Source organism: Crotalus tigris, unplaced genomic scaffold (genome assembly GCF_016545835.1).
Source record: "Crotalus tigris isolate CLP2741 ecotype Arizona unplaced genomic scaffold, ASM1654583v1 scf7180000017663.5292952, whole genome shotgun sequence".
Lineage (NCBI taxonomy): Eukaryota > Metazoa > Chordata > Lepidosauria > Squamata > Viperidae > Crotalus > Crotalus tigris.
Genome location: NW_024096550.1, coordinates 2,179,460 through 2,200,353, shown reverse-complemented (window position 1 = coordinate 2,200,353; position 20,894 = coordinate 2,179,460). Strand labels below are relative to the sequence as shown.

At 37.1% G+C, this 20,894-nt stretch overlaps 2 protein-coding genes across 6 annotated transcripts in view; one reads left to right on the top strand and one right to left on the bottom strand.

Moving 5' to 3' along the window:
- The window catches only part of STAMBPL1 (STAM binding protein like 1), a 35,014-nt gene extending 27,927 nt beyond the window's left edge, over positions 1-7,087 (bottom strand). For 3 of the 5 annotated variants that reach the window (XM_039335947.1, XM_039335945.1, XM_039335941.1), the window contains exon 1: positions 2,907-3,251. The gene's annotated coding sequence lies outside the window, so the exon portion shown is untranslated. Of the gene's footprint in view, positions 1-2,906; positions 3,252-7,013 lie in introns of those variants that run through there. The other 2 variants (XM_039335946.1, XM_039335943.1) reach the window with 2 other exon arrangements.
- A 6,645-nt stretch (positions 7,088-13,732) lies between these two features.
- Positions 13,733-20,894, top strand: part of ANKRD22 (ankyrin repeat domain 22) — a 40,631-nt gene continuing 33,469 nt past the window's right edge. The window contains exon 1 of the mRNA XM_039335940.1: positions 13,733-13,946. Within this exon, the coding sequence (XP_039191874.1) occupies positions 13,926-13,946 (21 nt within the window). The 5' untranslated portion in view covers positions 13,733-13,925. The remainder of the gene's footprint in view (positions 13,947-20,894) is intronic.

The window sequence follows — 20,894 nt, the reverse complement described above, 5'->3', positions numbered from 1 at the left end:
TTACACATCTTGCTGTTAGATAAATTCCCAAGTACTTAACTTTTTTAACTATTTGAAGATTTGCTTTTTTGTTAGTTGGTTTTTTTGTTTTTCTGTTAAGTTCTTTGTCAACACTTTAGTCTTTTCTCTACTTATTGTCAGGCCTGCCACTTCTCCAATTTTTTCTATTTTCTCCAGATGTTTAGTGCTTGTTTCCAATGGATCTTCCAGTATAAAAACCAAGTCATCTACAAATGTTTGTAATTTATATTTTTCATCTTTTATCTCCACTTTATCTCCAGGTTTTCTTTTCATTTTTGTTCCTTTGAGTCAGTTTTTATTCCTGGCAGTTTTGATTCCTGACCAGTCCCTGCAGTTTTCTTGGAAGTGATTTGCCATTTACTCCTTCCTAATGAGGACTGCTCCAAGGTCATCTTCTTAGAGGAGGAACTACCTAGAATTTCCAGGTTTCTAGTCAAGATGCCTTAATCATTATACTATACTGGCTCTTCAGATGGATGTTACTTTATTTCTAAAGTATGTTTACTGTATATTTTTTTTGCCTGATTTAGAAAGGTTGGGATGTATACCACTGAAGTCATTCATGACTGAAATAGTTTATAAGTCCCCAAAAATTAAGAGATAAAATTATAAACAAACCAGACTTCCTTTGGATAAGTGGTTCTCAATCTTTTCTTTACCACAGACCCCCTTTAAATACCTTTTGTGGCCATGGACCATGGCCACGGATCCCCAAGACTTAACTCAAGATTTAAATCATAACATTTCTTCAAGGCTTTGCAGACCCCGTGACGACATTGCTGACCCCAAGGGGTCTATGGACCACAGGTTGAGAACCGCTGCTTTAGAGCAGGGGTCTTTTATGACTTGTGGACTTCAACTGCCAGAATTCCTCAGCCAGCATGCCTGGCTGAGGAATTCTGGGAGTTGAAGTCCACAAGTCATAAGAGAGCCAAGTTTGAAGACCCCTGCTCTAAAGCAGTGGTTCTCAACCTGGCAAATTTCAGATAGCAAGACTTCCAATTCACTATACTCCACAATTGGCACAGCCATTGCGGTCCACATCAGTGGAAATTGCTACAGTAAGTAAAAATGGCTATAAGGCTGTTTGATGATGAACCAAACACATGATAAGCCAGCCTCTTAATGTAACACCCTGATGTCACCAGGATTTCACCTCCATCCTGTGTAAGATGGAAAACAAATTTAGAGAGAAACCAGTCAGTTTATTTTAAAAAGTAAAAGCCAAAAGTAATGCACAAGGTAAAATTTGGCTTCACACATCTAATATAACATATGAAAACATATATATCTAAAATGTACAGCTTTTATTATTAAAACTGAGTTTTGCTTTTTTATTAAAAGCATCTGCCTGTACTCACAGTCCTCTGTACTGTGATCTTATGATCCTGAATTGCTGAATTGTTCAAGATGATTATCTCCTTTCAGATTTAATCCAGTCCTAGTGATATCAGTCATGTCAGCGATTATAAGAAATAATGCATCTTTTTTGTGAATACAGTATAGAAATGGTAAACATTTCTTTATGTAATATGATATAATAATATTTCTTTTTCATTGCTTTTAAAATATATTATTTCAAGAGAAAATATGGTTGGTTCAAAATCTTAGGAGGACAAACGAGAGGCCAGCATTGCAGACCATTATTTTCCAACCAGGAACAATCCAGATGTATTTCAAGGCATTCCAGCAGCTTAATTTCCAATACATCTGGAGGATTTACAAGAAAGGAGGATACTGTTCAAGACAACATAAGTAACTGCATGAAACTTCTGTTTTCTTTCCATTCTAGCAATATGATTTCTATGTATCGTTTTGATAAATGATAAAACAGGGCAAGAATAGTTGCTAAGCCAGAAGTTACTCTTTAGTCTGTTAAATCTGATTGGAAATAGAATATAGCTTTAGTTCTGCCAAAGTGTTAAGTCACCTTGAATTGTGAAGTGTTCTCCTTCATATATATTAATAGAATATAGCTTTAGTTCTGCCAAAGTGTTAAGTCACCTTGAATTGTGAAGTGTTCTCCTTCATATATATTTATGCAATTTATGATTATCTGCTTCCAATGTGTTCTTCCAGTCAATTATTAGTCCTGGATCTTCTCAATGCTGCTTTACACAGTACCCCGATTTCCTTTTTCTCTGTCAGGCATCAGATTGCAATTCAAACGCACCATGGTTAAAAACCACACACTCCTCGCAATCAATACATGCTAAACTGCTGAGGGTAAGCAAAGAGAAAGCCGCAGTCCTGAAGTGAAGAATGAGCTCAAGAAGAGATGCGGTAACACTTGAGTTGCAGGCACCATCTGCTAGAACAAGAAATCATAGCAATTGCTATTCCCAGGGGGTTGGATGTGCCCCGTGGCACAACTAAGGCCAGCGTCGGTTCCGTTGTAGGCTGACAGGAGAGAGAGAGAGATGCTAGACAACTACAACTGGCGGGTCTCTCCATGCCCTTGTCGCTATGATCTGGCTGCACCAATTTTCCGCAACTGGGGGGGGGAGCAGTTTTGCCGGCAGAACCATGCCTACTCTATCCCCCACCCCACCCCTTCCCAAACGCCACACTCATAGACCCTGCCAGTGCAGTGCTATAAAACATAGGAAGCCGGTCCTCTCTGCTTGCTAGGTGAGACGAACACCTTGCCTCCAGCCACAGCCAACCTAAAGGCGCCGGAAGCTCCAAGCGAGGCGACGAGCAATGGAGACCACCGCCGCTGCCAAGCGCCCATACTTTTCCCCGCAGCGCCCGCTCCTCCTTTCCCTTCGCTTCCCGGCGGCAAAGCCAGCCCTGCCTTCCCGTCTCCTTACGCCGCCACCCCACCCCACGCGCTCAAGAAAGATACACAAAGGGAGGCGGGCGGCGCCCTCAGGCTCGCTTACCATTTCGCCGCCGCCGTTGCGCTGGATGCCCAGATTCTCTTCAACCTGGGATGCTTGGCTCGCCAGGCGCTCGCCTCCTCCTTCGCATGAAGCCGCAGCTGCTGCTGCCGCCGTTCCACAATACTTAACAATGAGAGGCCGAGGCCGGCCCAACAGCTGCACCCGCTCGCCCGGCTTCCTCGCTTCCTCCCCTGAGCAGTGCCAAGCCGCCAGGGACGACGCGCGCTAATTACGCGAGAGGCCGCCCGTCCCGGCAGGGTCGCGCCGCGGAAGGAGCCCCCATACCTCCCGTCTGGAGAGGCGAGGGGGTGGTGGCGCCGCGCGCGGGCTTATCATTACACCGAGCTAACGGGGATGGGGTGGGGCAGAAGGCGGACACCTCAGAGGAAAGGGATCCAACTGTCGCATGCCTCTTCTGCTTTTGTTTGTTTGTTTGTTTGTTTTTTGTTTTTCCCCCTCCAGCCTTAGGGAACCCAGGCTGGCGTTGGACTATTGTAGCCCAAAATAAGGTTATCAGGTGGATGAGAGGAGAAGCAGCAGTCCCAAAGGAGGACCAGAAGCAGGATGATGTCAGCCCTTCAGTGTAAACCAGAGAGGACACCAAAAACATGGAAACCTTTATTGGAAGGGAATGGACAGTTGAAGACTCGTCTCTGCTAGCTTGTTTGGGCTCAGCCAACTTTGAGGATGTTATCATTTTGCTCCCCACCTTTTTAGCTTTAATTATTCCGATACTGTTTTAACTGCCTTTTATTGAAATACAATATTTGTATAGTTTTTATATATGCTTTTGATTGTACTCTGCGCAGAGTTAGTGAGATGGGTGGTCTCTAAATCTGATATAGAAATAATAATAATAATAATAATAATAATAATAATAATAATAATAATAATAATGAATCAAGATGCCCCACGAGTAGTGAAAACTGAAGGAATCAAGATGCCCCACGAAAATAACATTAAGAGTCTGGATGAGGAAGAGTACTACAAATACTTGGGTATCCTTCAAGCTGACAACATCAAGCACACTGAAGTCAAGAAAAAGATTAGAGGTGAATACATCAAGAGAGTGAAGAAGATCTTAAAGTCCAAACTCAATGGAGGAAATACCATAAAGGCAATCAACACCTGGGCAATTCCAGTCATTAGGTACACAGCTGGAATAGTGGACTGGACTCAAGCAGAACTAAAAGCAATGGATAGGAAGACCAGAAAAATAATGACAATGAATCATGCCCTTCATCCACGCAGTGACATTGACAGACTTTATCTACCAAGGCAAATAGGTGGGCGTGGAATGCTACAAGTACATCAGATGGTTGAAGAAGAAAAAATGGCTTTGGAAGAATATCTGAAGAACAGTGATGAAGATGCACTGAAATTAGTATATCAGGAAGGCTTACTGACTACTGGAGAGACCAAACTGGCCTACAAGAAAGACCAAATGAAGAACAGAATAGAGGCATGGGAAGACAAAGCACTACATGGCCAATACGTTAAAAAAATAGCTGGGAAAGCAGATAATAACAAGACCTGGCAATGGCTAAGAGCAGGAAAATTGAAGAAAGAGACCGAGGGACTAATTCTGGCTGCACAAGACCAAGCCTTAAGGACAAATGCATATAAAGTCAAAATTGAGAAGACAGCAACAGACAGTAAGTGCCGCCTATGCAAAGAAGCTGAAGAAACAGTGGACCACCTGGTAAGCTGTTGCAAGAAGATTGCACAGACTGACTACAAGCAGCGGCATGACAAAGTAGCAACAATGGTGCATTGGAAGATCTGCAAAAAATATCATTTGCCTGTAAGCAAAAACTGGTGGGATCATAAAATAGAGAAAGTCATAGAAAATGATAAAATTAAACTGCTCTGGGACTTCAGAATTCAAACAGACAAGCACCTGCAACATAACATCCCAGACTTAACAATTGTCGATAAGAAAGACAAAAAAGGCTGGATAGTGGACGTGGCAGTGCCTGGAGACAGCAGAATAGAAGAGAAAGAACTGGAGAAGATAACAAAATACAAAGACCTACAAATAGAAATAGAAAGACTGTGGCAAAAGCAAGCAAGGGTAGTACCAATAGTGATAGGCTCCTTGAGTGCAATCCCAAAACAACTGGAGCACCACTTGAACACCATTGGCATTGACAAATTCGCTATTAGTCAATTGCAAAAGGCGGCCTTACTAGGAACTGCTTCCATCCTGCGACGATACCTGTAATACCATCAAACATCCACATCTGCCTATCCCAGGTCCTGGGTAAGGACTCGATAGGTAGACAAAATGCCAAATCCAGTCTGAACATCTGGCTGACTGTGCGATGATCCATAATAATAATAATAATAATAATAATAATAATAACAACAACAACAACAACAATAATAATAATATAATTAAGATCATGTAAGTCTGAAAACACATTTCTGTCCCTTTACTTTCCAAAGAACTAAGAGTTCCTCCTGAGATGCTCTTCATGTCCCTGTTCCTTCTGTGGGCTGAGATGTCTCTTATCTAATCTTGCCCTGGCTGCAGCTCTTCCTCCTGCCTCCCAAGGTTATTCTCACAGTCCATTATATCTGAATAATGGGCCCATCTCATTCTCTTTTCCAGGCCAAGAAATATTTCTGTCAGTCTATGCTGTTATGTGACACACCTGTTTATTTTGACCTTCCTCTTATTTTATGTCTTCGTGTATGCACACAGGTTTCCTTATATTAATATCAATGTTAAAATATGAGAGTTGATAACCCAAATGACATGGAGAGCAACACTTTTAACATGATATGGGTATAATTCATATGTTGAGCGGCTTGGTCCAAAGTAGCTGAAGCAAACTGGGAAGCTATTTAATTCATTGTAGACCATTTCTCAGAAACCTGAGAAAAACCAAGTGATTTTTGAAAAGACAAATGCACAGTGCCAGACCTGTATCTCTCCCAGGACCAGCTAGGCATCTTTTCCAGCTTTCAGCCTTGGTTCAGATTAGTTCAAGTGATCAGATTTGCCACGAATGATATAGCTTACTGGTTTTGGAAGAATGAGTGTCTGGCTTGTTTGCCACTGTCAGCACCCATTTCAAAATCTGCAACAAATGTTATGAAACCAAGCATTAGCTTAATTCCTTGGGGACTTTATTCCCCAGGCAGTAAGAGATTATTTTTATTTGTCACCTGCACACATTGGATTATGTGGCATTCCTACCTGCTATTTTTGTAAAGAATCTCCTTTCTCCTTCTACTCTTTCTTGCAATACCTGTTTCCCTGCCCATAAGGGTTGGACTCTGAAATCATTAAATGCTATCTGCTGCTGAGGTTTCCTCCCTACTGTGTAATGAATGCAGGCTCTCCACCCACTTCTTTTCTTTTTCATATTGGAGGAAACCATTCATCACCTTGGGCAGGGCAGGGAGTGGAGAAGGAGGGAAGAATATATGTTTTTTCCCTTGTTACCTCCAGTACAGTTTTTTGGCTGGAAGCAGCAGATGTAAGAAAGTACTTATTTGCTGTTCCATTTGTTAATTAGATCTTTGCTAAATTCTCACTCGTATACACACACCATTCATGCCCAAACTGCCTATTTTGATTTTTTTTCTTCCAAACTTCTTTAGAATATAATTTTTTTAAAAGTAATCTTACATACATTTCTAGGGTCTATAATCGATTAGTTAACTTAATAATGCCAAAGCATATACCATATATTGGGTGCCACCAGTACATAGATTTAGCAAAAAGCAAGTTATAATAGTTCTACTTATATGATGTGCATCAATTCATTGCAGTTTTGCAATGCTAAATGAATAAAGAAAAAATAAAGACTTGCTGAAGTTGAGCCTGAGTGATTATCATGCAGAAAAGAGACTTTTTAAAATTATATATACCTTTTTTGAAATAAGTAGTGGCAAAGGGCAGAAAAGAAAGCAGTAAATAAGGTAAGGAAACCCAGATGAATCTAGATTATACCAAACACCATTCAATGTATCTGTCCAAACTTTTCTGTCCTTGCAATCCATTACTGCTTATTTATTTATTTATTTATTTATTTATGAGACTTATATACCGTTCTACCAACTCCATGCATCATCCTTTTTCTATAAGCCTCTCACCTCTTTTTGAAGAACTTCTCAGCTCCATCCAGCCACAAGTTTCTCTCTTCCTCTCTTCTTCCTCAAACCATTTTCTCTTGCTTCAAATCCTTGTTTTGTAATTCACTTCTCCTCTATTTGAGTTCAAATATTGACTTTATTTGAATTCATGGACCTTCTGTTCTTCAATATCTGATACAAATGATTCTCAAATGATAGCTTGTTGTTTCACAGCTTCACACCAGGTGGTGATATTTAACTTTTCTGCACTTTAAAAAAATTCCACTTTAATGTGGGGTGAGTTTTTTTGGCCGACTGTTCTCTTTTGCATTCAACTTAATAGTCACCAAACTACAATCCCATTCAATTGTATGTTTACCCTTTCATCTCCTTCCAAAGTACCTTTTTATGACACCATACATACAGGTATGTGTGTACTGCATGTGTGTGTACATATACATATACACACACATATATACATACTTATCTATCTAGTTATATCAGCTATATATATTATTTGATGTACCAATGTAAAAACCTTCCAACTATATTATTATTATTATTATTATTATTATTATTATTAAAAATGTTTGCACTTCACACCTATATATCTGAAGAACAGTAACTCCACTGTGTTTTAGACTAGTTATCCCACACATTTATAGTGTGGAATTACTATCAGTTGAATAGCGACAATGTATATCATTATATGCAAGTTTGCACTGATACTCCTGTAGCAATCTATACAACGTAACTGAAACACATTCTGTTAATGTTAGTGATTTATTATAGTTGCCTTTTTGCACCTCACTGTTGAATGCAAAACCCAATAATGAATTAATTCTGAAATTATGAGCAAGAACACACACACTCTCTCTACCTAAAATAATAGTGGTGCTTGGGTGGGCGATCTGAGGGCTTTCTGGTCAAGATAGGTTTTATGGCTATATCAAACACAAGCAATGTATTTATTGCATATGCACCTATACACACATGCCAAGGAGCACAGCAATCAGCCATAAATATAATATAATGCATTGGTAAGACCTCACTTGGAATATTGCATCCAGTTTTGGTCACTGCAATATAAAAAAGTTATTGAGACTCTAGAAAGAGTACAGACAAAATCAATAAAGATGATTAGGAGACTGGAGGCTAAAACATGAAGAATGGCTGCAGGAACTGGGTATGTCTAGTTTAATGAAAAAAAGGACTAGTGGTGACATGACAGCAGTGTACCAATATCTAAGGGGCTGTCACAAAAAAAAGGGGTTCAACCTATTCTCCAAAGCACCAGAAAGCAGGACAAGAAACAATGGATGGAAACTAATGACAGAAACAACCTAGAATTAAGGAGAAATTTCCTGACAGTGAGAACAATAAATCAGTGCAATGACTTGCCTTCAGACTTGTGACTGCTTCAACACTGGAGGTTTCTAAGAAGAGATGGACAACCATTTGTCTGAAATGGTATACTAGAAGATCTCCAAGGTCCCTTCCAACTCTGTAGGTCTGTTAAAACCAGGGACTTTAATTTAAACATCTCAAATGTGAAAAGTCCTCCATAAGGTATATTTACATATTCACTATCATTTAGATGGATGAATAGTCTTTAAAGCAGCTCCTCCCAGTATAAAAAATATTTGAAATAAAGAAAAACAATAAATATAATGTAAAAAGAAACATTCTACAGTCACATGGGTAGGATTGACCCTAGAGGTAAGGAAGGAGGAACTCAACTGTATAGATTCTTGGACATTTTTCTTTTTTCTTGTTTCCTGAGATCCTTCCCCACAGAGGTTTTGAGAAGGAATGAGGAGAAAGCTGGAGAAACAAAATATTTTATTATTTTAGCACATCTTCAAGTAAATAACAGTGCATCTGAACTTATCTTATGTCTATGGAGATTCTCAGCCATCTCAGCCATCTGAGTCCAGTTGCCTCTTACCTTATGTTGTCAGCTAAGTTAGGCTGAGAATTCTTGATCCCCAAACCATTGCTAATCCTTGTCTCCTGCACTTACTCTTTTGAGCGGGTATGTAATATTATCTGTAGAGCAGGTCTATGATATCTACATAGAAATATCCACAGTAACTGGATATTTCTATATCTAGATAGAAATATCCACAGTAACAGAAGGAGGTAAATCCCTTTTAACCTCTCTCTATACATAAAATCCCAACATTTCCTTTTAAAGAGTTTTGCCCCATAAGCAGATTTATGAAAAACAGCCACTATGTCTGTTACTATACATCCACTTCTGCTGACAAGTTGAAAAAAAAAAAAACATCAGTCCATTCACAGCAAAATCTGATAATAAAAGTCACTTGAGTAGAAGTGGCCTGCACTTATTGGTCTGAAGTATGTCATACAGTATATCATTCCCTCAGAAGGAGTTTTATGCCCGAAATTTTTATCCAGTTCTGTTAGAAAGACTTGTAAGGGCTAATTGATTAATAGCAATTAAAGAAAATTCATCAAAATCAGATCAGTGGAAAGAGGAAGAAACACTGAGTTTACCCCCTTGGTCTGGACAGGAATCTAAATTAAAGCATTCTGATATATGGAGAATGCAGTACTGTAGGCTACTTTTGCTAACTGCCGGCTGTGCCTGCAGTTTGGCACTTTGATTTTCACTGGCTCAAGGTTGACTTAGCCTTCCATCCAAAGGTGGGATTTAGCCAATTCGCACCACTTCGGCAGAACCAGCAACTAAATTTTTGTTGCCCAGGCCCAGAATGGACTTCTTGAAGCAGCATCCACACAGAGAACTGGTTGTTCACATATCTGAATCCTACCACTGCTTCCATCCTTCCAAGGTCAGTAAAATGAGGACCCAGATTGTTGGGGCAATAGGCTGACTCTGTAAATCACTTAGAGACACAGTAAAGCACTGTGAAGTGGTACATAAGTCTAAATGCTATTGCTATATAACTTTTTGGTCTTTGCATGAATACATCCAATGATTACCTCTTCCCTGGATAATTGGTTCCATTGTGAAACTGTCCTGCTGGTCAGAAAGGCTTTTCTTTCCCCTAACAGTGAAGTAGAAACTTTCCACCTGTGACTTAAATCCATTATTTTATGGTATGACTTTCTAAGTGGCATTATTTCAGTTATTTGAAGAATGGGATAATAAAATGAAGGCTAAGCCTTCAAGCCTAAACCTGGAATTTAAATTTATTCAAAGTTAGAGGATACTGCCTGATCATATTCTATCAATGTCCTGCTTCACTTCCCAATTTTCTGGAGAAACATTTACTTTCTTGTCGGAGAAGACTGAAAGAAAACAAAAGATAAATGATTTTGTTTTTTCTTTGTTACTTATTAGCATTATTACCCAAGCAGATGTTATACTGATCCTCTTCCTATTTAGCTAAAGAAGACTCCTTTGTTATTCTTAATATCCTTGCCAATCTCAGCTCATTTTGAGCTTTCCTGACAATCTCTCTATAGTTCTAAATTACCTCCTTACATTCTTCCTTGAAGATCTAGCCAGTGTGCCTGGCTGAAGAATTCTGGGAGTTGAAGTCCACAAATCATAAAAAGGCCAAGTTTGAAGACCTCTGATTTACTCTCTCTCCATTTGCTGTCTGTGTCCTTGTTTGTTTTTTATTTTGATTTTTTGGATAGTCATGAAGCTTTTTGGCAATCACACAAGAGCAATCTTCTGTTTCTTCCTCTCAGTGGAATTGTTTGCAATTATGCTTTCAGAATCTTCTTTTTAGGAACTCCTAGTCATCTTATGCTCATTTTCCTCTTGGTTAATGTTCAATCAAGGATAGCAAAGTTTATTGTGCCCTTTGAAATCAAATTTTAAAAAAAAATTGCCAAAGGCCAACAATAAAACAATTTCAGGCTTCTTCTGAAAATGAACATTGTTAGCAAGATAAGCCAGAACTTTTCCTAAAGGATCATACTTGGCAGAATTGGACTATCAGCAGTTGTTAGACAATTACATTCTTCTGTTAAGTTCCCCAAATTAAATGATGGAATTTCCAAAGTATTGAAATTTGAATTAAATGCTCTAGTTAGTGTATACACAGAGACACACACACACACACACACACACACACGGGGGGGGGGGAGAGAGAGAGAGAGAGAGGGAGGGGGAGAGAGACAGAGAGAGAGAGAGGGAGAGAGGAGAGAGAGAGAGAGAGAGAGAGAGAGAGAGAGAGAGAGAGAGAGAGAGAGAGAGAGAGAGATTTTAGTTGTATTTATTCATTAAGCATGTCACTGAGCCTCTTTCCATTGAAAAGCGTACCTCCAAATCACAATTTTAAAGCAGACTAATGCCATCAGAACAAATTAAGTGCATATTTTAAACAAGTTAGAAAGAAAATTAATCAAACATTATAACCAGTCAGAACCCGAATGAAACAAAATAATTCTCTCTGCTACGTTTTTGGGAAAAGGCAACCAGAAATGAGAAAATAATGTTGGGTTATCTTTGATTTTCTCCCTGCAGTCTTCTCTATCAAAACACTTTTCATTTCCCACAGGACTTTGGGTCCTCTTAATTTCATATTATAAATCAAGCAAACTCAGGATTTTAGTTTTATAAGGTGGCCATAATTGCATATGGTAAGAGAAAATATTCCATATAGCTGTGTGGAATGATTTGTGTCAGTGCTATGGAAGCCTGATGGCATTCAGTTGTATTAATTAACTAAAGAAGCTAATAAGAGAGATGGATTCTCATAAATAGCATGCTTTTTTTAAAAAAAACACCAAAATCATGATTTCTCCCACCACCTTACAGAAACTTGTTTGCGTCTTCATCTAATAATTTTCCTTCTTCAGCATTTAACTTAGAGGTCAAGGAACCAAAACAAAGATGTTTTTCCTATGTGTGTGTGGTACAACTCTGTAAAAAACAACAACTAGCTTCTGCTATAATAAATGTGATTGTTGAAACTGCATTAGATGGAACTATCTGGGAAACTGTTAAATCTTAGACTAAATCCACAACTCCACCTATGTTTAGGTATTTAATCTGCATCAACCGGTTATGAGTGTAGGCCACTTGACTCATCAGAAGCATTGCGTCTATTTTTGATTTATGGCTATAGCTAATCCTAATGTGCTCTTAAAGCAAATTGTGCCCAGCACTTCCTCATTTACTTCTACATTCAGTACTTATCACTGACTATATAATATTACTCAGAGGTTCTTTTTTTTCAAAATTTTATTTATAATACAATACAAAAAAACATTGGATATAACATGACATTCCAGTATATACATTCTTATCAAATTATTCCACATTTTACAATCGGTTCTCCATCTCTGAATATACATCTAAATTTTATATACAATACTTATTCTAAAATTACATATATTTCTATCTTAATACTAGCCTATAATCCCAACCATCCTCGAATCCTTCCAGCAGTAAAATTTATCCCAGGTTTTGAAATAAACTGATCTACATTTGTCTTTCAATACAATTGTGAGCCTGTCCATTTCTGCACATTGTAATATTTTATATAGTGTCTCTCCTATTACTCAGAGGTTCTTGTAGCAAGTGAACAGTCTATGTTTGTTTCCCCAGACATTGCTTAAATACATTCTCCAATTGGCCCTAAAAGCTCAGATGTGCAGTTAATTAACATCAAGGAGTAAGATCTTTGAGTTAAGCTCAACTTCTGATTACTGTGTTCCTTTTTTTTTTAAAGCAGCAATACAGACATTGCTTTTTCCTGACAAAGGTAGACTTGTAGAAATAATGCTTTGGATGGACCTATAGTTCAGATCTGTCACTGACATCTCTTAAGGTTGGAACTTTTACATAATATATTGGTTTCCATGACTTGATTTTTTGTACTGTTGAACTCTCTCTCTCTCTCTCTCTCTCTCTCTCTCTCTCAGCAAAAAGCAATGTTTCCAGATGTTTGATTCAACATCCTTTTGATTCTTCAACTGCCATCAAACCCTTGACCTGTTGCTAATATTTATGACTTCATTTTCATCCCTCCATTAAACTAAGCAGATAAAACTTGGGATTCATATAAATAAGGAGTTGTTGTTGTTGTTGTTAATTGTGAAGTCATGTCCGACCCATCGCAACCCCATAGACAATGTTCCTCCAGGTCTTCCTGTCCTCTACCATCTTCTGGAGTCCATTTAAGTTCACACCTACTGCTTCAGTGACTTCATCCAGCCATCTCATTCTCTGTCGTCCCATTCTTCTATTGCCCTCAATCTTTCCCAGCATTAGGCCCTTCTCCAGTGAGTCCTTCCTTCTCATTAGGTGGCCAAAGTATTTGAGTTTCAACTTCAAGATCTGGCCTTCTAAAGAGCAGTCGGGGTTGATCTCCTCTAGGACTGACCGGTTTGAACGCCTTGCAGTCCAAGGGACTGGCAGGAGTCTTCTCCAGCACCAAAAATAAGGATTACTTATTTACATTGTCTACTGAATACAAGTGGGCTAAGAACAAATTGCTTCTGGTTTACTGATGCACTGGCTCCTAGGAACACTTCCAAACAAATCACTGTAAACTTTCTAAACTTCCCTACCTGCACATTCTTGTATTTCGGCATTTCTGAGGTTTCATTCCACTCTCCTTAAAAATACAGTTAAACTGTATGGATCATCATATCTTTGCTAGTATTTCCAAACTTCCTTAAGATAACCACTTTTTATTACTTCACTGACAAAGTGTGCCAATAACTGCTCTGTTGTAACTTGTACAACATTGTGAGAACTTGCAGGAAGTGAATACACACCTCTATTTAACTGGGCAGAGCCTCTTGTTCTGTGCCTGATTAAGAAAACACTTACAGCAAGCATAGGAAGAACACAGGGAACCTAAAGAAAATGCAGAGTTTTGGGTCTACTTTGCTCTTCACCATGTTCAGCTAAGAGGCTTTGTGGATCCCATTTTAAAGAAATGTAATAAAAGGACTTCAAGTGGCATTAAAAGGAAAAACATGGGGATACTATATTCACAGGTAAGTACTCTGTAGCCATTTATTCCTATGTAAATGGGCTCCAATAGCAGCTGTTATGCACTGCAGCCAGGTTGATACGTTTTCAAAGGGGTTGCTTTTGCCTTTACAAAATTCAAGCAACTCTATCAAGTTTGAGAAATTGCATCTTTATGGGGAATCAGTTGTTAGTGGAATAATGAACAATTGTCCATTAAAATAGGAATTGAATTGAAGTTATGAGAGAAAAATATTTGAAACAGGGTTGTGTGGCTTATGGAAATCAGAAAGTGTGGCCTGGGAGTTTGGAGCTTTTGGTTAAAGTTGGTGGTTGAAGATACAGCAATGAATGTTTTGTCAAGTGCTTGCTTGCTACTACTAAAAAAAAAAGCAGATTTACCTCCTCAGTATCTGTTTAAATTAGTGAATTAGAATTATAAATTAGTTCTAAAAACAAATCTAGTCTTTTTGAGTACAAGAATGGGAATTAAAATAGAGCTAGATATTTAAAACTTATGCCAGGCCCTAAAATAGGCCAATCAGGACAGAAAACGTGCAAAGCACTCTACCAGGAACAGCATGTTGAACTTGAGTTAGCAAAGAAAAATGTGTAAACATAATAATGAAATATCTTGCTTCAACACACTAATTGAAGTTTCCAGTTTACATAAGAAAGTATGAGCAGTATCTGAAACAGAAACTTTCCTTGGTGAATTATAGGTATAGTGCCAAAACCTCTTCTAAGTTTCTATGTCTATATTTAATTCCAAACTTGATCATGTGCCATCAAGTAGGTGTCCATTCTTATCAACTGCAATGATCTATTCCTAATCCTTCAAGTCTTCCAATGATGCATCCATTATTGCTATAACTGAGTCTTTCCTTATCCCCTTCTGACTAGTTGTCCTCTTTCTTTCTACCTTTCCCAGAATTATAGACTTATTCAAAGCAATGTCTTTGCATAATGTTTGCATATTAACATATATCTGCATAATCTGTGGCCCAGTCATTTGTGCTTCAAGTGAGGACTCTGGCTATTCATGACATATTTGCAATAGCTATATTTGTCTATCCCTGATATTCCCAGGAGTCCTCTCCAATAATACAGTGCAAAGGATCCTTCCTTGTCAAAATCCAACCTTCACTTTCACAGAGCCTTTACTGATTATATTACACTGGACTGCAGTTCTAAGCTTAAAGAATAGTAAACTGGTATGCATATTTTGGGATTTTGTAATGGTATGTGGCAATGATCTTGGGAGAAAGGAGGAAGAGCTAGAGTTTATAAAGTAGTCTGATAAATTAATTTTTAATCTAAAAGAGGAGAGATAGTAAAATAATCTCAGAAGGAACCATCCATAGTTTTTAGGAGAGTGAAAGTGAGGGATGGAAGAGGTACTTTCAAACTTGCAGGATTCTGGTAATGCAACCTTACAAAAGAAAGGTAAAGCTAAAATTTCTGGCTGTGTTTCTTGCGTGGATTATCTCACAAGGCTAACAGATACAATTCTCTGTCATTGCTCAAGAAAAATGAATTTTACATTTAAAAACTTCTTATCAAAACTCTATCACTAGGGAGAGAATGTCACTATTTTTAAAAAGTAAATAGAGAATTTGCAACTTGGATTCCAAACCCACTTATCTATAAACACACATGGGTTTATAGTATAAGTATATCCAGTTGAACTGCATTCCGTTTTGGAAATGATTTGGATTTCTGAAGCCTTCATCTGGGTTATTGTGGCTTTTGTTCATCCACTGTCTTGAAATGCAAAATGGAGACATTTGTCTGAAATGGTATAGGGTTTCCTGCCTGAACAGGGGGTTGGACTAGATGACCTCCAAGGTCCCTTCCAACTTTTTATTATTACTATTACTATTATTACTATTATTACTACTACTATTATTATTATTACTATTATTATTGCTACTATTATTATTGTTGCTACTATTATTGTTATTATTATTGCTACTACTATTATTGTTGTTATTATTGTTATTGTTATTGTTGTTATTATTATTATTATTATTATTATTATTATTATTATTATTTATGTGCCCTATAAATTAGAGGGGCCCACACCTTGCCATGAAGATGGCAGAATGATGAAACATGGCTTGTGTCAACATAGTGCAAGCTCCACCATTTCATATTAGTGTCATGACAAGGCACACTAATACATAAGGAGTGGAATTTATTTTGCAACATTAGGATATATATTTTGTTTCTTTAGGGCTTTGCCATTCCCTCCCACTCTCCTGAAGCCCACGCCACCAATATATCTTTATACAATGGTATAAAAAATACCCAGGATAAATGGTACCTTTCTTTTTCTTTCTGTAAGAACACACCACTGAAAAATGCTGCCCCTAAGCAGTGTCACCCATTCATTTAGTTATTTACAGCTGATCCTTCAGAAAAATTAGCTACTTGACTTACGACTACAGTTAAGCCCAAAATTTCTGTTACTAAGGGAGACAGTTGTTTTTTTTACGTTTTTATTGAGTACAAAGAAAAAAAAGGATTAAAAACATTGAACATGGTAAATTGTCTTTGACTGACATCTCAGTCCATTTTGTACATTAATTACATATAATATATCTATATACAAACTATACATTTCTGGTCTCTATCTTAACTTATCTCTTTATTTGTGACCTCCATTTTTTCCCCTCCATCTATAAAATTTATTCCATATTCGATAAAATTCTGTTTCTTCCTGATTTTTTAATCTTTCAGTTATCCTATCTAGTTCTGCGCAATACATAGCTTTCTTTATTAGTACTTCCCCACTCGGTACTTCCATTGCTTTCCACTTTTGAGCAAATAGTATCCTTGCCGCCGTAACCACGTGAATAATTAAATATGTGTCCTCTTTATTTACATTTTTCTCTAGTATTCCTAATAGTAATGCCTCAGGTTTGTATTGAATGTTTTGCCTAGTCATTTCTATTGCCCATTCCCAGACCATATGCCAGTACACTTGTGCTTCTCTACATGTCCACCATACATGAAAAAGGTGCCCTTTTCTTTTTTACATTTCCAGCACATAGATCCATATCCATTATACATTTTGGCTAATCTGGCCGGAGGGAGATGCCATCTGTAAACCATCTTATACAGGTTTTCTTTATATGATGTCGCCAATGTGATTTTGTTATTTCGCTCCCATACTTGCTGCCATTGATCCATATTTATATTATATCCTAGATCTATTGCCCATGTCACCATTGTTTCTTTAACCTGCTCCTCATATAGCTTATGTTCCAACAGGTGTTTATAAATATTCTTTATTTGTTTTTTCTCCAGGCCTAGCAGTATTTTATCTAACCCCGTATCTTGTCTGTTAATACCCCATTCTTGCTTATCCTTCATGTATCTTGCTTGTATCTGGAGATAAGACCACCACTCCATGTCTATTCCTTGTTGTTTTAGCTCTTGTTTTTGTTTTAAATAACCTTCTTCTGTCAAGATGTCTTTATATACAGTATAATAGCCTTGTCTTTCCTATACAGATTGGGATATGTGACTGCCTCCAATGGCGATAGCCAAGCCAGAATCTTTGTGTAATATTGACGTTTAACTATATTCCAGCTTTTTATTAATTCTTGCCGAACGTTATGTCTTAAAAAATATTGGTGGTTTCTGCTTTGCCCCATCCATATGTGAGCATGCCAACCCTGCTGGAGGTCATAATCCTCTAAATGTAAACATCTTTTATTTTCTAAGGTTATCCAGTCTCTAATCCATGTTAGGGCTGCTGCTTGGTAATAAAGCTCCCAATCTGGGAAACCTAAACCTCCCCTTTCTTTGGCATCCTGTAATGCCTTTAATTTTATTCTTGCCTTCTTACCGGACCACACAAATTCTAAGGTTAATTTATTCAGCTCCTTGAAAAATTTCTTGTCTAATTGAATTGAGATATTCTGAAACAGGAATATCATTTTAGGTAAGATGTTCATTTTCACTGCAGCAATTCTCCCAAGTAATGAAAGATGCAAATTTGTCCAACGGTCTAAATCTACTTTTATATTCTTTACCAATTTGCCATAATTGTCTTCTTTAATTGATGAGCAGCGTGCTGAAATAACTATCCCTAGATATTTTAATTTGGAAACTACTTGTATACCTAATTTTGCCTCGAGGTTTCTTTTGTATGTTAGTCATGTTTTTTGTTATAATCTTTGTTTTGTTTCTATTTATTTTCAAACCTGCCAGATCCCCATTCTCTTCCAATATTTCGAATAGTTTCTGCCCTGATTGTTCTGGGTCTTCTAATATAAATGCTAAGTCATCTGCATAAGCTTGAAGTTTGTATGTTTCTTTCTTAATCTTAAGTCCTTTAATCTGCTCTTCTTGTCTTACTATTCTAGCAAGAATTTCTAATGTACATATAAATAACAATGGCGAGAGAGGACATCCTTGTCTTGTACCTTTCTGTATGTTGAATTTATCAGTGGCCTCTCCATTTATTATGATCTGGGCCCTTTGTTCAGAATATATTGCGGTTATCACTTTTAAAAATTTTCCCCCAACATCCATTAATTTTAGTTGTTGGATCATAAATTGCCAATTGACATTGTCAAAAGCCTTCTGTGCATCAAGGAACAGAAGTGCCACTTGATGATCACTATGCGATTCATAAAATTCGAGAATGTTTAAAATTGTTCTTATATTCCGCTTAGTCTGTCTGTTTGGTAAAAACCCATTTTGATCCGAATGTATGAAATCAATTAGGTACTTTTTGAATCTCTCTGACATTACTGAGGCAAACATTTTATAGTCAGAATTCAGTAATGATATAGGTCTATAATTTTGTATCTGTGTTTTTTCCACTTCTTCTTTTGGAATCAATATTATATTTGCCTTTGACCAGGACTTAGGTATTTTAGCATCAGTTAATACGGCGTTGAAAACTTCTAGTAGGTATTGATTGAGTGCACCTTGTTGTTCTTTATATAGTTTCACTGGTATTCCATCTGCCTTGTTGTTCTTTATATAGTTTCACTGGTATTCCATCTGGGCCAGTTGCCTTATTGATCTTTTGTTTATTTATAGCCCAGATTATTTCAGCCATTCTTATTTCCTCATTTAACATAGATTTTATTTCCTCCGGAATCTTCGGTATGTCTGCCTTCTCTAAGTATTCTATTATCCTTTCTGCATTTCCCCCCTCATTTCTCTTATATAGTTTTTCATAGTATCTTTGGGCAATTCCCCTTTTTATAGTCTCTAAGGGAGACAATTGATAAGTGCCCCATTTTATGACCTTTATTGCCAGAATTGTTAAGTAAATCATTGCAGTTGTTAAGTTAGTAATGTGGTTGAATCTGGTTTTCCCATTGACTTTGCTTGTCAAAAGTTTGCAAAAAATGATCACATGACTACAGGGCACTGCAACTGTTATAAATATGAGTCAGTTGCGAAAGGTCTGAATTTTGATCATGTGACCATGAGGCTGCTACAATGGTTGTAAGTGTGAAAAATGGTCATAAGTCACTTTTTTCAGTGATGTTGTAACTTGGAATGCTCACTAAATAAACTGTTGTAAGTTGAAGACTACCTATACAGTGCAAAATGAGATAACCCTACTCTAAGAGGATGAACAAGGAAAACAAGACAAACGAGACACAGGTTCTTAATATTTGTTGGAATCTTATAATTGCCTACACAATGGCTGGACTGAAAATTATGACAATTGACTTCAATTGAAATCACCCTTAAGTTGATTCCAGATAATAACTACATGCCTGAGTTACAGAAATGACTTGCCATTGTTTATTTCAGGATATACAGTATCTTTCTCCTTCCAATCAAGTGTATATTCTTGGTGATTTCTTGATGGTCACTCTTCCAAACACTAACCAGATGTAACCCTGCTTAGATATATTTTTTTCAAAGTCATCTAAGTGTTGCCATTTGCATTAGTTAACTGTGATGGACTTCACATCATGATCAATTTTACAGTTTGCAATAGCAATTATTCACCAAATGACTCAAGAATTCTTATTCATTTAATATTTCTTCTTCAGGGGGTTTTCTTTTCTTTTCCAATTTTGAGCATCTTGCTGCGGTTAAAATGTGCAGAATTAAATATAAAGCTCCTTTGCTGAATTTATCCATAATGATCCCTAATAAAAAGAGTTCTGGTTTTACTTCAATTTTTAATGATAGTATCTCTTCTAACCAATTCTTTATCAAGTGCCAAAAATTTTTAGCTTCTGAGCATTCCCACCACATATGATAATCCCTGGTATTTTCCTACATTTCCAACATAATGGTGAAGATTTTTTGTCTATTTTTGCTAGCTTTATAGGGGGAAGGTGCCATCTATAAAACATCTTGTATAAATTTTCTTTGTAAGTAGTAGCTAATGTTAATCTTCTATTCCTGTCCCATAGTAGTTGCCAATAATCTAACTCGATATTATAGCCAAAGTTTTTATTCCAAATTAACATTGTATCTTTTACCTGTTCTGCTGGCATACTAAATACTAAACAAAATTCTATCCTGTGCGGAAATGGACAGACTGACATTAGAACTCAAAAATAAAACAGAAACAGAGTACTTTGAAATTTGGAATAAAGTATATAATTGGTTGGATTTAAAGAGGTATGCCTGGACAAAGGGTGATGATTAAGTAGATAACCTATAAATTCTTATTTTAATATTTGTTATATCAGATAGAACAAAAAGTTATTCAACTAGGAAGTACTTTATTGAAAGAATGTGCACTGTGTAACAATGTAATAACTTAATGTAAAGTAATATTAATAGTATCGTTTAAACAGGGAAGTTGTATCATGTCCAATGTGTCTTTTTTGTCTTTAATTGTATTATGTTTAATGTGTCTTTTGTGTTTTTTAATTGTATATTCAATAAAATTTTGTAAAAAAAAAAGAATTTTTATTCGGAGAATGGATGCTAAAGCACGGAGATCTCACTATATCCTGCATATGGGAAAACGCTTC